Genomic DNA, 17,408 nt, shown 5'->3' with positions numbered 1-17,408 from the left:
GGGACTGTTCCTGTCACTGCTGGGGTCTGAAAGAAAATAACAGCAAAGCGTTTGGTACCGATGCCTTCCGTGGCGCCGTGACACCACTTATCACTCTTCAGACTTCATTAGTGACAAAAACAAACAACTGTTAAAGCAGTCAGCGAAGGCTAACCGAAGCTTTTGTTAATTTAACTGTGAACAACGAGAGTTACAGGTTAGTACTGGTGCTGCTCTGTTCGTTAGCTGTGTTTTGGTCCAAGCTGATATCATCTTTATGCTCTTCAGGTCATGGGACATTTTACATTTTTTCCCAAGCCCAATTCATAATGTTCAGTTGTGCTACTTTCTTTCCAGTGGGAAAAAACCCATAATATTGTAGTTCAGGTTGTTGGATGGTTTTTTTAACAGTTTCCAATAAAGAGGGCCTTTAGGAAATGATTTTTTTCTTTGAAGTCTTTTGAACTGCCTTCCAGGTGTGGGAGGCCTTGTTTCAAAGAGCAGAAAATGTGCAGAAAATAGAATTGATTATTAAGTTTTCACCTCGTAAAATAACATTTTCAAGGTGTGAGAATTAGACTGTAATCATGTAATTTCCATTTCATTTAAGACATTACTTAATCTCACTTAGTTCTACCGTGTTATGAAAAGTCCTAGGGTAGATTTTGGTTTTGCCACAATGATTCGAACAACGATGAGGGAAATTATGATTTTTTCATATTAAAGCAATGGAAAGATATTGTAATATGTAGGATGGCTTTAATTAAAACCTAATCTCCAGTTCCTTATTTTTAATGTAGGATTTCAGGTAAAATAAAGCTGAGCTACCTCTGCAAGACAAACTGCAAAGCAGAGGAAAAAAAACCAGCCCCGAGACTAAAAACCAGCCCTGTGCTGTAGCTAAACTAGAATTACTCACGTTGTTTGTAATGGTTGTTTATGAATGATTCATTATAGACATGACAAACATTAAAGTAGCTGCACTGAGTTAATGTGAGTGTTGCTTTTATTTGCTTATTATTGTTTTCTTATTAAAAGTAACTTCTGCACAGCAGCTTGCCTGGCTTTAGGCGTGCTTCCTGCAGGCTTCCTGCCACTCGCACCAAGACACCCACCTTGACGTGGACTGTCCTGTTGGCACGACTGAAACCCCTCACAGACACTTGTGGGGATCGATTTTTTGTCTCTTTTTCTCCTTTTCGCCTTCCCTCCCCCAGGCCAAACACGCTACATGCTCATTTGCCATCACGCAAAGCGTCTCCCATCTGATGGCATTTCCATTCCTTTAGCTTGGGAGGGTTGGTGTGTGCATGGGCCATGATTTGGGTGATTTCCAGGTGAAACCCGTGTTGCGACTCACGTGTGTGCATTTTTGCTTTTTAGCATTTTCAGGCAGCAGCTGGGGGACCACACCGCTTTTCCGTAGCTGTAAGCACACGGCTTGGGGCAACCTGGCTATCACACAAGGTTTAAACGTGTCCTGTGGTGTACTTACAATTCAGGGGACGCAGGGTGCTCGGAATGAATTGCTGTATACATATAAAATATAGCAAAGCGGAAAGCAATGTGAGGGAATTAGGCCACAGCACAAAAACACCTAATATTGATTTTAGCTACAAACCGTAGTTTGATTATGGCCCATAAGGTAGAAGCAAGACTCCCCGAGCTTGTCATTTCTCATACATGCAGCGATATTAGGAGGTATCATCGCTGAGGAAGGAAGAGCCCAGCACCAAGAAAAGTAAGAGAAAGAGAAAGAGAAAAGTAGAAAATTTAGATTCCCTATAATAAAGATGAAAGAAAGAAAAATCTTCATATTTTATCTTAGAATAAAGAAAGTTTATTTTTCCAGTCAGATTGTCTAGGCTTCACCCAAATATAAGGCTGCAAAGACAGCAGTTATTATTGTGACATAAAGAGACATCTAAGAGGTGATTCAATAACCCAGACAACGAGAGCATCCATTCTAAAAGACAGCTGGAACAGCGACACAGAATGTCATAGAAAAAACATTAACAATCAAACAACAACGAAAAATAAAGTCCACCAGAGACCACAACATTAAAAATAAGTACAAAACTCATTACAAAAATATACAGCCTCGTAGAGAAGCACGTTCCAATTGAGTCAGAAAAATATTGGAACTTAACATTATTAGAGGAACCATTTGCGACTGCAGTGAACAGAATGAAGAGAGGAAGGAGTCCCAAACATTACAAGGATATTCTTTACAGTAGTGCAACCCCTGTATATTAAATCCTTGCTTGGAGAATGAATGTTTAGTGGTTTAGCATTAGCCAAAAGAAAATTGGTGGTGGATTTCCATCCTCAGTGCAACAGACATATGCTTTGAGAAGTGAAGCACTTAATTTACAGGGTATTTATGCAGTCTAGCATATGATACAGTACTGTACATCCAAAGGAGTATAGGAAAAGACAAAAGTAGAAAGAACATTACAGAATTTCAGTGCCATCATTGAACCTTCTGGTGTGCTATTTATATTACAGAAGTGTAAACCCATAACTTTCCTTCCATATTGTTAAACATTTCAGTTGTTTGTTGGTTATACTCTGAACTGGTCATTTAAAGTTAAATAATGAACAGAGTGAGCAGAAACTCTCCAACGTGGTACAGTAAATGAAAAGAAAATCTAGTTCATAGATTGTGCAGAAGGGGTTTGTTTCTGGTTTTAGGACATGGACTGAATGATAAACACAGAACTTACTGACACAGAAACAACCCAAATACGGGGAGAAAAGTATAAAGGACATCCCTTCAATCATCAGTTTCTATAGAAACCTCACAGACCTTTGGTTGGGAGTAGCCCTCCATCGAGGGCACAATATTTGACAATTATCTCAAATAAATAAGACATAATTATAATATTAAATAGTGTGCTAAGTTAAGCCACCCAGCAATCCAACCTCCGGGGGAAGAAAAGGAAATCTAATGCAATTCTTAGTAAGAAATGAGGACTGAATGTTTCCCCCAAGACAGACACGAGAGCACCTTATTTCATAACCTCCTCACCTTTTCAGACCTTACAAATTAACTAGTTGAAACCAGCAGACAGTTTAATGGGGGAGAAAAGGGCTCAGGAGGCCAAATCAATATATTTTTGCAGTAAAGCTATTTTTCTTTTCCTTCTTTTTCTTAAATAACTTTATAAATATTTACATAAATACTAAGGGAAGGCAAAAAATCTCATAAGCCATCTCAGCATTCATGTCTATGGATACAGACAGGAACTAAGAGAAAAACCTAACAAAAAAAATCACTGCTTCAGAATAATAACCCAGGATCCCAGTTTTTGCATTGATTAGAAGTAGAGACCTATTTGAAACAACAATTCAGCCGCTGAGAAACAGTTTGGCACAGTTCAATGACATTCCTTGTTTGGCTGGACAAGACAATAAGGTTTTTTTGTTTTGTTTTGTTTTCCTCTCTGATCACCAAAAATACTGCTATGATGATCTTGCCTTACACTGCGCCCCAAGTCCAAGGAAGCAAGCAAAGGGTGAAATGTGTAGAAAATTCAGCACAAGCGAGGCAATTAATCATATGTTGCAAAGGTTGGTAAGACACTGGTGAGAAAGGAAAATAAAAAAGAATTCCCGCTTCAGATCTTGAGACAAATCATTCATGGAGTGATGCCAGGGAAGAAAGGAATGTTTTCATAGTTTGACCCACCATATTCTGGGACAGAGCCATCTCCACGTTTCAGAAACAGGCGGACCCTGCGGCCACCATTTTTAATCAGTTCGATGGCCCGAGCGTGCTTCATGTTCTTGGTAGTTTCTCCATTGATCTCTAAGATTTCATCTCCAATCTGTCAGTGTCATAAAGGAAAAGAGCCTAAGATTAGAAACAAACCCTTATGACAGTTGCTACCAACACACCGCGAGACACCAGCCACCGCAAAGGTGGAAGAACAACTATACACCTGGTGAAGTTAAATGTGCCCAACTCCTTCCAGCCACAGTCCACAAAAAACAGTTTGCAAGGGCCTGAAAGACATGAAGGCACCAGGGAAATCTTGAGGTATCAAAATATCTCTGGCAATGTTCAAGGCCAGGTTGGACAGGGCTTTAAGCAACCTGGTCTAGTGGAAGGGGTCCCTGCCCATAGCAGGGGGGGTGGAGCTGGATAAGCTTTAAGGTCTCTTCCAACCCAAACCAGTCTGTGACTCTGTGATTTCATTGCTGTTTTGTAAAACCACATTGCATTACTGCACTGCTCAATAGCTCGAGCTGTGCTAAAACTGGTGTTATTTTGCAAAGTCTTTGGTCAAAGTTGTCGTTTGTTTTACAGCCTGCTGTAACTGGGATGTTCAAATAGCTTTTTCAGGTCCATTTCTCACTTGGATACAGATACCTACTATGATCCAGCAAAGCTGCTTTTGTAAATATAATCATTTATCAGGATAGGAAAACAGGGCTTGGAAGAGCTTATCAAAGCACTGACTTCCACAGGGCAGCACTGATTTATTTTCATCAGCAAAAATTTTGGGACTGTAGATCTACTCCTGGCAAAATAATTTTGAAAATGCCCTTTGCATGATATATCTGGAGAAGAAAAAGACACGTGGTAAGGTTATAATGCATTCTCTATCAGAGGAGTGAGGAACACATAAAGCTTGGCAATTTAATTTTTCTGTAGGCATTTGATAACATATGCCTTTGTTAGAATGTTTATAATTTAGCTGACATGTGTAGTTAACAGTTAATACTAATTAAAAACCACATTACTCCCCACTCTGACCACTAGCAGAGGAAAGGATCAGCTGGGATCAGAGGAAAGGATCAGCTTGGTGCTCTACTCAAGGCTGCAGCCTTAAAAGACTGGTTATTACATTTTAATTGCTTCACATATCTCTGTTAGGCTTTAAAAGCCAGATTATGTATTAGAATTTGGAAGCCTGTGTTGGAACAAGGGGGTGAAGTCTTCCAATGCACACACATTGCTATAGATCGTATGCAAAGAGTGACAGAAGCCACCGAAAGAAGTAAATAGGAACCACTGCTCCTTTCAGTTAACATTTAATTATCTTCTTAGCTGGCACAGCAGAAGGTATGCCTGTAAGGGACAGGCAGGGCAGTCAGTTTATTGCAACGAAACGTGGTTTTTAAATCTGTTTCTACATACCCTCATCTTCCCACATCTCTCAGCTGGACCATCCTCAGCTAGGCGCAGCACATACAGATCCATATTATACTCCCGGCCACCTCGCAGGCTAAAGCCAAACCCTTTGGCTCCTCTTTCCAGCTCAACAGTGTAAAAGTCTTGGTCCTGCTGGAAAGAAGACAACATATGTGCAATTGAACAAAAAGTTAAACGCCTCTTTATTTTCATTTCTAAATTATTCAATCAACCAACATTATTACTTTTGTTACTTTTAGTTAAAAATATAAAATCAGTTGAGTTTTCACACACAGACTAGGATTTCCTGCTCCCTCACATCCCATCCTTCAATTTGGAGTGCCAGTGTTGGTCTGCAAAGGGCTGTTTGAATGAATGGGCTTTGCCATGTCCAGTGCATTTTTAGGCACCTCTGTTATGGTGCCTCCATTAGGCACCTATAAGGCTTCAGTTAAATGCCTGATGGTACCTGGGATGAGTCTACACCATGGTGCTGGCTTTGACTTTTCTACTCCTTTGCAAGAAGCCCAGAAGCATGTGAATTATTTTTCATAAATGCTGTTAGTGTAGGGATGTTTTGAAGTCTCTAATGGAAGAGGTTACTTCTGGGATGGCCAGTGGCAAGGGAAGTTAACAGTGAGATAGATAATCTTTCTAATAAGATGCTGTTTGCAAAAGCTGGAACACTCCAGCTATTGCCTCTTATTAAATTTTCCTCTTTTTTTGTCCTCTGTATTTATGATCTGCACACAACAGTACTTTCTGGAGAGGCCCCTCAAAATACCCAATTCAATAAACAAACACATAAATTATTACTGTTGCAAAAATGTCAGCTTTTTTTTTAACTCTCCCTAAAAGCCATGATGTGAATGTGCTGGAAATGTTTCCCAGCTGAAACAACAGCCACACGTATTAAGAAACCTATCAACAAATTCCTCTTTTTTCCAGCAAACAGACTGAGGAAGAACAGTTTCCCAGTAGGAATTTTCAAGGGAAATATTTGAACACAGCCCACAGGCAGATTAGAAGCAACAGTCTGTGGTAAACAAAACAATTAGAAAGGTAACTCCTTACCTGTGCTGCTTGGGGTGGTTTGAAATCAAACTGGGATTCCTGCTTTGGTTTGGTGTTGTTCCTGCTGTAATGAATGAGAGAAAGAAGGTGAGAGGAAAGATACAGCTCATGGGATGTGAAGATGATCAAGAAGTAACCAAAGAGAGAGCATGCCAACATGCTCTCCTCAAGGAAAACAATCTGACCTGGTTTCCTGTGGTATTTGCTGAGGAGTATGTGTGGTTGTAATTGTAGCAATTTTTTCTGCATTGGTCAATAAAGTAGCATTGGAGGATTCTGCAAAATAAATTTGTTTTCATTATGAGGGAAGACCATTGGCTACTCACTGAAAGGGGAAAAGTTTTGCAAAGGGATGTCACTGGAAAGCATCATTATGTTGTTTTTAAAGAACTTGAGATTGGCTTAAATTTCTTAAATCCAGGAATTAACAGGATAAAGTCTAAGCTAAGTCACAGTAATCATGTATAAGAAACTGTACACTCAATTGAAAAAAAATATAAATGGGAAATTGGGATTAGAAACACCTCTGACCATTAGACACACTCACAAAGAACACTGACTTGTGGAGGAAGAGTTGAAGAATATTTTGTCTGTTGTCTAATGACATGAATTCCAATCATTAAAGTCTCCAAGTATGGTAGGTTGGGTAGATTAATTTTATAGTAGCAATAACTATTCCATGGATTATAAGCTTATGAGTGCTTCCTCCATCAGAATCAGCAATCCTCAGGAGGATTGAGATGTGCCTTTTATCTAATACCTCACAAGGTGATATTGACTGTGGCTAAACCCCAAACGTACTGAAATTCATCTTTGAAATACAACCCACTGCTGCCTGAGCACTCCAAGCTGCACGCAGGGACATGGAACCACCTCTGCCAAAAGCATCAACAGCTCTGGGTATCATTTACAATTGGCTCACTGAGAGAATACTGAGAGCAGGATTAACTTCAAAACTTAAGTTATGCCATGGTAAAGGGCTCTCAGCCCAACACCAGCCTGTGCAAATGCCATTAGTTCTCTATGCATGGCAAGAGGTGCTTCCAGGAGAGATCCTCTCTCCTGCTTCACAAAACTGGGGTGAGAGTTGCTGTATACACAGCCGAAAAGAGACTATTCAGGTGTCCCTACACTACAGCATGGCAGAATGGCCCCTTGCCATATTGAAGCTTTATCACTGACTTCAATAAGACCAGAATTAACCCAGAAGTCATTTAAAATTCTGCCTAAAATTAAGGTCATGACAATGCCATTAGCCAAATGTTAGCAACACAGTTTTGGAGGAAAGACCTGGAACGCTGGCATATTGAACTCAACATGTTTTCCAGAAATGCATATTATGTCAATCCTGAACTCAAATCAGTACTGAAGAGTTTCTGATTTTGAATTGCTCCAGAAGTCAGCAGTTCCTGAAAACACCCTTCTCCACACGCAGGAGTTTGAATTCAGAGGGAGAGTCAGTGGTACATGCTTAACCCCTCAAAATGTTGAGCAGTTACATCTGTTATATATAGTGAATGGTAGACATAGTCAATAGAAAGACCCACTCATTAGGCACAGCATTCCCAGCTAAAGTCATTGCGATGGCCAGCACTCACTCCTTTGTGGAACAGTTCTGCACATAGGAGAGCCCAGATTGTGCCTATACCCATTCTATCTAGGAGAGGACCACACATTACAAATAACTACAAAATACACTGAAAATGATCCACTTTTCAGAATCAAAATCTAAACTGAATGCACAGTCACTGGCTAAAATGCTGCACCTTGTTTCTTGACTGAATTTCTCTAGTTCCAACACCACTTAAACCCCCCCACCATCAGACAACAGCAACAAATCCCGGGTGGAAACATCTGGCTCTCCAACAGAAAATTACAAGGTCTTCTACCCTGCCTTTGTTTGCTTCTTAAGCTTCAGGCATCTGGTAATTCATTTTATGTACTATGGAGAAATCTGCTGTTATTAAACAGAGTCCAGCTGTGGAGAAATGGGAGGTTTTTTCCCCAAATTAAGGAGAGGTGGTGGTCATGGGCTTACTTGGTACTGGGAACTAATTTAATTTCATGGATTTATTTTAATTGTGGGGAAATATAGATGAGGTGAAGGGTTTTCCTTCCTATAGCTAGCACACGTCAAGGGAAACTCAGGGAAAAGGAAAGAGAAAACTAAGAACTGTTTAAACAGATGGATGTAACAAGAGCACAGCTCCTTTGCCTGCAGCACTGTGCCCAAGTTAACATGCCCAAACCCTCAGCATATGGAGCTGTAACATCTTCCAGACCAGAGCTGGCTTCTGCCCAGCGGCTCAGAGAGCAAGGGAGGCTCTTGGGTCTGCCTGCACCTCTCAGGGTTGCCATGACCAAAACATACCCTTGTGAGTATGCGCTATTGACAGCTGGCTTGTGTGAGAAGGAGACGGCCCTGTGTGTGGTTACACTGTTGATTTTAATAAATAATTCTGTGTACTTTGTAATGATGCCTTGATGCTAAAATCTGCCTCCATAAAACCTCCTCCATAAGAAAGCCCCAAAACATGGTTAAGTGTTCTGTATTCACCTAGAAAAAAAGCCTTTAAAATCCTCCACAAATATTTGGAGATCAGATGAAGGTGGGCTTCAAAGAGAATGCAAGATTCCTACCCTTTAGTAGGTCATACTAAGAATGTACAGATGTATCTTCACACCACTGTACTGCATATCTATCTTTAACCCACCCTATCCCATGAGTCAGGAGTTGTGCATAATTTTGCTAGTTTTTTTAGACACTGGTTCAGGACGCAAAACTGGAACAGAACACAAACAGAGCAAAAAATATCTCTAGTAGAATTACAATTGTACATTCTATATCCTACTTATTTCATTGATTCCTTGCCCTATTCTGCCCTGAAACAGCCAGACACCGATTAAATGCCTAATCTAAGCTTGTCATTTTTCAGCTCTCTGTATCCTTGCATCAGCCGGTAGCATTTTAAACCATCATATTTTCATTGCACATACAATCCTGCAATGAGTTGGTTCAAGACCTATTACAAAGCAAAACCTTTGGTGTTTTTAATAATGTTAGAAGAGATTAGCAGTGTGAGTTTGTTGTGAGTCTTGTGATAAGCCTTAGTTCCATGTTTATCTGAGACATATGGCTTCTGATTTATCCCCCACACACACACCTTGAAGTATACTGTTAGACCGTTTATATTTACCAAATAAGCACCCAAAAGTCAACAAAATGAAAAAACAAATCAACAAAAGCACCCAAAGACAATAAAAAGAAAACAACATTGAGACCAATTTCTTAAATCTTGTGAAGTTTAGAGCAAATCTCTCAGACTGCCTGGTTTTACTAGCTTTTGGAAATCAAATGCAGGTAATACTATGCAAAGTTGGCAATCTGACCTGGGATTTCAAAGGGGCAGTAAATAGAAAGATTTGAAGCCTGCATTACTATGAGAGAAGAGAGCTGATACTTTCCCTAAATTAAAGCTTTCTGCCTTTTTTAGGAATCTGTGATTTCAGTCACACGTACAGGTTTCCATTCTAACCTAAGCAATTGAACATGGCACTCTATACATGTATTCGTATCACAAGACTGGCCGAGCATCTGTGACAGCAGGCTATACTATTCTTAAAAAAGTCTTAAACCATTCAGAAGTTATTTGTTTCTCAGGTATTTTTTGCCTTTATAAACAAAATGACTTATTTATTCAAAGATTCCCCTTCCTTGATTTTGATCAGATACCAAAATGCAGGCAATGAGCAATTCTTCTGCCAGCTGAACTTCCAAAACTGGCACACAGAGGCCAGCTCAGATGTTAGCCTGATTCACAGCCATTTCATCATCATGAACACTCAATTTGATGGAAGCAGCAAAGGATCATACACCATTTGACCCGGTAGCTACTAAACAGTAGGGAAATAAAGTCTTTATGCAAAACAGATCATCCTAACCAGAGATAATTTATAACCAGATCATTGCTCATGTTGGCCTATTTTTATCCTATACTTAAACATAGCATAATAATGCTCTGTGGGGTAACCAAATCCACGTTTCAGACTAGAAAGCGTGTGACTTAGCAACTATTGAATGCTTGTCACACAAATCACATCATTTAACTTCTCATTCTGCTTTACAGGTACCAGGTTCAGTTCAGCCATACTTTCTCAACCTTTCTTTCAAACTTAATCACACTTTCTCCACATTTAAGTGAATGCAAATAATGTCCTGTACAGCTCTAAGAAACGCTCATTATCTGAGCCATCAAATCTTGTACCTGTGGATTCAGCTTAAAAAGAGAGCAATCTAAAAAGATTTCTGCCTAACAAATTCTCATTATGAATCATGGCAGAGCAGGACATTGAACAAACAAAACACTTTAGAATTTAGAACCACAGCAATTTTAGTTCTGCTACAGATTACATACATTCCTCGTCTGTTCCTATTTGGCGTCACAGCTAGGAATTAATTTAATGAAACTGATACATAAAATAGATCCTTATTTTTGTTAAATAGTTTGGTGGCTTGAAAGAAGTACCAAGTGTCAGCATATTACTAGGGATCCTGCGCATTCCCTCTGATCTGAAACAGTGAGATCTGGTCTAGGATAGCTCTCAGAACAATCGGCTGCAAGCACACAGCAGCCCCAGAGCCATCACCATTTAACAAAGTCATTTAAAGATGTACTGAGCTCACTCCCAAAGCAACTACCCAGAATAAAACCAAATCTTCTTTTCAAACAGCTTAAAACATGACAAAGTATTTATCCCTTTCTGTGATCTCTTTACTCTATAGCCTACTTATACCAAGCTTCAGGAATCCCATATGTTAACAAGTGATTCCCAAACATTCTAAAGCTGCATTATTAACCTAAGAATCAAATCAAAGTGTACTGAGACATGCATCACATTTACAGAAGTTTGTGGAGGAACAGGATGGAATAGAATATTGTTTTTTTAATGTAGAATCAGCACCTCCCTGTTTAAAAACAGAACTCTGTTTCTATAGAAAGAAACAAAAAATAAAGCTATGGAAGACTGCAAAAAGCCAGGGGACAAAACCAGAGAAAGGGTCAGATAAGACAGCAGGAAACATATACTTTACCATCTCCTGGAATGATGCGCAGGGTAACGGTGTTTCCCGCTTCCTTAATGAGGTTGACGATGTCTGAATGCGACTTGTTGGTGATGGAGCACCCATTCACGGCCAAGATCCGATCGCCTACTTTCAGCTTGCCACAGCGGTCTGCGGGACTCCCTTCAATTATCCGACCTATTTTGTGAGGCATGGCCACACATGCATTTCCCGCTTTTGTATTGGTTTTGGGGGTTGTTTTTGGTTTGGTTTGGTTTGTTTTTTTTTTTTTTAATTGTTTACATACGTGGGAATATGGTGAAGGGGAAAAGGAGAAAAAGGGTTGAAAAGGGAAAGAGAAGGTTAAGGGTTAATTAATTAATGCATCAAGCAAAAGTTATTATAGGATAGCTTTGCTGCCAGTGTTCAAAACATTGGCAATCAACTAGTACGAGTGCACAATACTTCACTTTTTGGACAACAAGGTGCTTTGTTAATCACTCAAAACTCCCCCCATCTTGATTCCTATTAATAAATGGTGAGATTTTTTACAGACTACAGCTGCACTCAGCAGAGCCATCATAACCCAAATCCTGGCTTTATTTTTGAACAAAAGAAATAGAAACTGTAGGAAATACAACCTTCCTCCTTCAAGATTGTGTTGGCATCAACCTCTCTAGTCCTTCTCTAAGTCAACTGCAGTTCAAGCTTCTGCCAATGTTTTGTTCTTTCTCAGTTCAGAAAGATGAAATCGTTCTAGGCCTAGGAGGGAGTGCAACTCCCCTTCTACCACAAAGACCCGCTCTATCAGCATGGAGAGGCAACATGAAACAGTTTTCTTCTATCATGAATAAAGGTACTACCAGGGAAGGTAAAGGACCACTACAGATGGGCCAAGACTGACAAAGGCAACCTGTTTGGTGCAGGCATCCACCTCAGCCCCTGTTAACCCTTCCCCTTTTATGATCTTAAACAGCATCAGGACAGGAGCACGGAAGGAATAAGGACCTCCTCATTTGATACCTCTAAAACCATACACAAAACCATTGAGATGTCTGACACGCACATGGCAAAAGCACTTTAGGATGAATGTGTTTTGGAGACAAAATTCTACTCCTGTTCCATGCGATTGTTTATCCTAAAAACACAGCACCGTCCATAAAATGCAGAACTGGAACACAGAGGGATACCTTTCACTCAGATAAATCCACTGAGCTTTTGTACTGATTCTTTACAAGGGCAAGAACCCCTCAGGCATACAGCATGTGATTAAAGCCATGAAGTGTACAAAGTGGTCATCTCATACTTTGCATCCACAATACATTCACCCTCAAGATGCACTTTCCCATCTGTGCTGTAGTCTTTATTTGGTTAGCAGTTTTAGAGATATACATTGCTGCACACATGACAACACTAGAAAGACCATAAAGAAGAAAAGGCTAAGAAAAGGAATGTGAGGTGAGAGAACAAGGTTGGAAAGATGCGATGAAAACTGTCAGAAAGTGTTAGTATTAGTTGGAAATGATAGCGGGATTATTCCCCCTCTCCTTCTTTTACTTCTCTTTCTGGTAATACATAGCCCCATCTGGTTTAAAGGCTGTTTTGAGAGTCTGAGTACCTATTCTATCCAATCCACTGAATACAGATGACAGAGCCTACACCAAAGTGACCAACGTGAGTTTTAGAACCAGTCTGGCCCATCTCTAAATAGCTACCCATGAAAGAACAAACTACAAAGCAGGTCCAAAGCAAGCACCACGCAGCAGAAGGAACACATCTCATGCAGAGTGTTAGGGAAAAGCTGAATACACTTGAAAAAATTAAAAGGAAAAACAGTCACAGATCAATAGATCCCCATGAGGAGCCCCTGCACAGAAAACTTCCAGTTAGTGAGAATCTTGGGCTAAAGCAAACACAACTTTTTACAACCTCAGGTCAAGCTTCCTCTGCAGAAAAGAGTCAGAGCACAGTCTTCATACAGCAAAAGTTACACACATTTGCAAATACTTTCAGAAGATAAAAGCTCTCTCTCTGGTTTAGACTGAGTTCAATCTATGTTACATTACACTGTTGTGTTCTGGCATCAAAATACCTGTTCTAGAAGAGCAGTTTCCAGCAGCAAGGATGGTGTGAGGTAGTCTAGCCCCTGAGAACTGACAGAATTCAATGCATTGGGTCTCTACTAGATATTTCCCCCTCGAAATCTCTGCTGCCATGGCTGCCCAGAACTGTGTGAGAAATGGCCTGTTCTACATCAATTCCAGCAAAGGAGGTGATGCTCCCTTGATGCATTAGTAAGGGCATTACTGATGGGCAATGACAGGGAATTTCAGGAAAAGAGCCTAGAAAAAAGGAGGAAAAGCCACTTCTTGCCACATGCACCTGTGTGCATCAGGAACACTCAAGCTGTACAAGGAGACTGCAATGTGTATTGTCTGCAAGCCACAACCCGGCTCTGAGAGATAGCGTGAAGATGGCCAAGGCACATGTTCTGTCATTCCTTTCCCCCCCACATGATATTAAGCGTGACATCCCCCTGCTCTGAAGAAATAGATTCGGGAAGAGATGAAATACATCAAAACAACCTGGTTTTTTAACATTATTCTCCATTTTGTGTCTCGTCAGCAAGCACTACTAATTAAAACTTTCCAGCTATCAACATGCTCACTCCATAATGCGGATCAGAGTAACCCTGACTGCCAAGCAGAAGTTAATCAGTTTAAGCATTACTGCTTTTAAATCAACTGTTTCAATTCCACCATCAGGAGACATATATCATTTCACCTGCCCCATTTCTGCATTGGCAAACAGCATCACTGGGGGCATCCCTGGCTGCTCTTCTGAGAGCAAACCCCAGAAAGGTACCCAGCTAGCAGGGAGAACTGGATCTTCGGGGAGTATCAGGAATTGCCATTGGTGACATTTTTGCTCTTCAGGTTGGGATTTCTCATTTTGCTTTTCTCAACTCAGTGAACAAACCCCAAGAGGCAAACACCTACCAAGTCTTTGCCTCCAATGAAGCTATTAATTACATAATTCAGGGCATGCTCACGACTTTTAATTAACCAGATCCCCACTCGCCTCCTTGCGCTGCAGTGCTCAGATCCGCATCTCACTCGAGGAGCGTTGATAGAACCCCAAGACTCACCGAACGTCGTCCCAGCCTCTGGCCTGCTCACAGACGAGACGATGACGAAGCCGAACCCCTCGTTCTCACCACGGCGGATCTCCACATCATAAGGCTGGACCACGGCGCTGACCACACCGCTGCCCCCACCGCCACCGCTGCCGATGCCGCTGGTGCTGCCGCTGCCTGAGCTCACCGTGTTGAGGGAGTTCTGGCTGCCCTGCGGTGTTCGCTTCTCCTCTGTCAGCGAGGCTGGCTGGTTGCTGCTGTGGTGAGAAGAGGCTGGGGATGGGACTTCATTCTCTGCCTTGGGAACTGGGGAGGGAAAAGAAAGCCTGTCTGAGCAACAGCCGATGGTTAAAAACTGCCGTCCATCCACTAACATAAAAAAACAACAACAAAACAACCCCCAAAAAGCAAATCACCTGCTTTAGTCTATAAATCATGCCCATAATGACCAAGGGCTCTGTCTCCTTTTGGATGTCACCACCAGCAGCTCTGTTCAGTGATGGCAATGACCACACATGCTCATTCTCTCCAGTGGTCATGCAAGCAAAGCCTTTCGCTGCTGAACTACAGCAGCAGTATGGTTAAACCAGCGTGGTGCTGCGTGCTTGGATTCTCTGTGGTGTTTTAAAGGTGGATTATATTAGTTCAGAGATGCCTCCTTTAGATGTCACATCCCCAGTTCAGTTATACAGTGCAACTGTTATGTGTGCAAGAGCCACGAGGAGTAGTATCAACTACCCAACTCTCAACACTTCCGTGTTTTTTAACTTAATACCATCAGTTGCGTAGCATCAATTACCTTTGATTAATGTAACCTCAAGTAATAATAAACACCCATACTAAAGCAACACAACTTGTGAACTAAGCTTTTCTGGATGGAAGAACCAGCAGCTATCATCTGTACAGTCTGGCACAGCTAGGGGGAAAACATTAAACATTATTAACATTAATATTGAACAAGTGTTTAATATCGGTTGAAAGTGATATTAGTTTAAAATCTAATCAGCAACTACAAGGCTTGAAGAAACCTCAAAAAAATTGCTTAGTCCACACTCTGCTCAAGTAAGGGCCAACTATACTTACTGTCAGTCCTGACAGATGTTTGTCTAATCAGCTGTTAAATATCTCTCTAGGCAATCTATTGGTTGCAATATCTAACTTAAATCTCCCCTGCTGCAACATAAGGCTATTATTTTTAGTTCTATCTATCAAGCATATGGAGAATATATTACTTCCTTCCTCTTTGCAGCAGCTTTTTACAATCTTGGGGAGTTTAAGGTCTCCTCCCCCTTCTCTGCTTTAGGCTAAAAAAAACCCAATTTGTACAATATTTCCTTGCAGACCATGTTTTCTAGAGGTCTCCTTATTCTCACTGGTCCTCTGGACTCCCTCCAGTTGGGCTCTCTCCAACTCAAAACATGTCTGTCTTGAAGTGCTGGACCATACTGCAGCTAAGCCATGGACATGGAGCTGTTGGAGCAAGTCCAGAGGAGGGCCACGAGGATGATAAGAGGACTGGAGCACCTCCCATATGAAGATAGGCTGAGAAAGTTGGGGCTCTTCAGCCTGGAAAAGAGAAGGCTGCATGGAGACCTCATAGCAGCCTTCCCATACCTGAAGGGTGCCTACAAGGATGCTGGGGAGGGACTCTTCATTAGGGACTCTAGTGGTAGGACAAGGGGTAATGGCTTTAAACTTAAACAGGGGAACTTTAGGTTAGATATAAGGAAGAAGTTCTTCACAGTTAGGGTGGTGAGGCACTGGAATAGATTGCCCAAGGAAGTTGTGAATGCTCCAACCCTGGAGGTGTTCAAGGCCAGGCTGGACAGAGCCTTGGGCGACATAGTTTAGTTTGTGGTGTCCCTGCTCATGGCAGGGGGGTTGGAACTAGATGATCTTAAGGTCCTTTCCAACCCAAACCATTCTATGATTCTATGATTCCATAAGCCATCATCTGCTGGGAAATCAGGAGAATTTCCCCCTGCCTACATCCCAGCACAGTGTTTGTCTTCACCTGATCCAACCTCAGGTTAAAGCTTGTGGCCCACAATAGCTTCCACTTCTTATTACTGAGCCAGTTCTCCACAGTCCATTTGCACAGCCGAGAGCAGCACATTGCACTTGTCTCTATTGAATGGCTGCCACCACCAATCAGGTCACTTCTCCAATTTGGTGAATCAAAGTTAAGTGGGAGATCTTAAAAGCAACAACAAGAAAACGGATGCCAAACAAAATCTAAACCTGTAAATCCATGATCCAAGAAAAAGAACTTTCAAATATTCTTGGATAGAAGTGCCTGTCTGCACTTCTATACTCAAAGTACGTATAAAATATATAGTATTCCACACATTGAGAATACAGGAGTATATACTTTCCCCTGTATGAATCTCAAGATTCACCATTCAGGTGAACAGTCTTTTTCTACTGCCATATAGATGACAGGAAGAATAAAGGACCAAAAGTCAGGAAGAGGCTTCTCTACAAAGTTATGCTGGAATTTAAAAGCCTGCAAATATAAGGTGAAAGAAGAGATCCTGAATAATTTATCCTAGAGTAAGTGTCCACATTTGCAATGATTCAGAAATAGCTTGATCTGGAGCAACAAACCCCTGAATGAAATACCAAGAGATCTGTCATGCATCTAAATCTTTTATGGTAATTTCCAGCCTGGAGGCTGTAAAACTGGAAAGAAAATTACACACAAAACCAATACCAAAATTCAGCTGCTCTTCCCCTTCCTCCCAAAGCTCATCTCCTAAAGCTTCTCTCACATTAGCAGCCCTTAGTCGGCAATGAGAGAGAAGCTATTAGAGGAGAGGCATAACATGGCAGCATTTCATCCACAATGGTAAAAAGGAAAGAAATGAGGAGTGAACAGTTATTTAATATTGTGCAGAAGGAGCTCAGCCCTGGATAAGAGTACAGAGCTCTTTTAGAGGTACTGTTCTAGTCCTAACTTCCACTGAGGCTCTTATTTTCACTCTGAAAGTTATTTGGATTATCTTTAGGATAAAGTA

The 17,408-nt window shown here is 41.1% G+C and overlaps 1 protein-coding gene across 1 annotated transcript in view; it reads right to left on the bottom strand.

The window, feature by feature from the left end:
* The window catches only part of MAGI1 (membrane associated guanylate kinase, WW and PDZ domain containing 1), a gene marked incomplete at its 3' end in the record, with an annotated part of 336,541 nt that overhangs the window by 569 nt on the left and 318,564 nt on the right, over nucleotides 1-17,408 (bottom strand). The window contains 7 exon segments of the mRNA XM_010015843.1: nucleotides 3-26; nucleotides 3,671-3,809; nucleotides 5,126-5,269; nucleotides 6,194-6,254; nucleotides 6,379-6,469; nucleotides 11,286-11,453; nucleotides 14,404-14,697. Coding sequence (XP_010014145.1) covers nucleotides 3-26; nucleotides 3,671-3,809; nucleotides 5,126-5,269; nucleotides 6,194-6,254; nucleotides 6,379-6,469; nucleotides 11,286-11,453; nucleotides 14,404-14,697 — 921 coding nt within the window.

The sequence above is a fragment of the Nestor notabilis genome, unplaced genomic scaffold (assembly GCF_000696875.1).
Source record: "Nestor notabilis isolate BGI_N333 unplaced genomic scaffold, ASM69687v1 scaffold4096, whole genome shotgun sequence".
In the NCBI taxonomy this organism is placed as follows: Eukaryota; Metazoa; Chordata; class Aves; order Psittaciformes; family Psittacidae; genus Nestor; species Nestor notabilis.
Note: the sequence above shows the minus strand (reverse complement) of the source record. Positions and strands in the feature narration are given on the sequence as shown.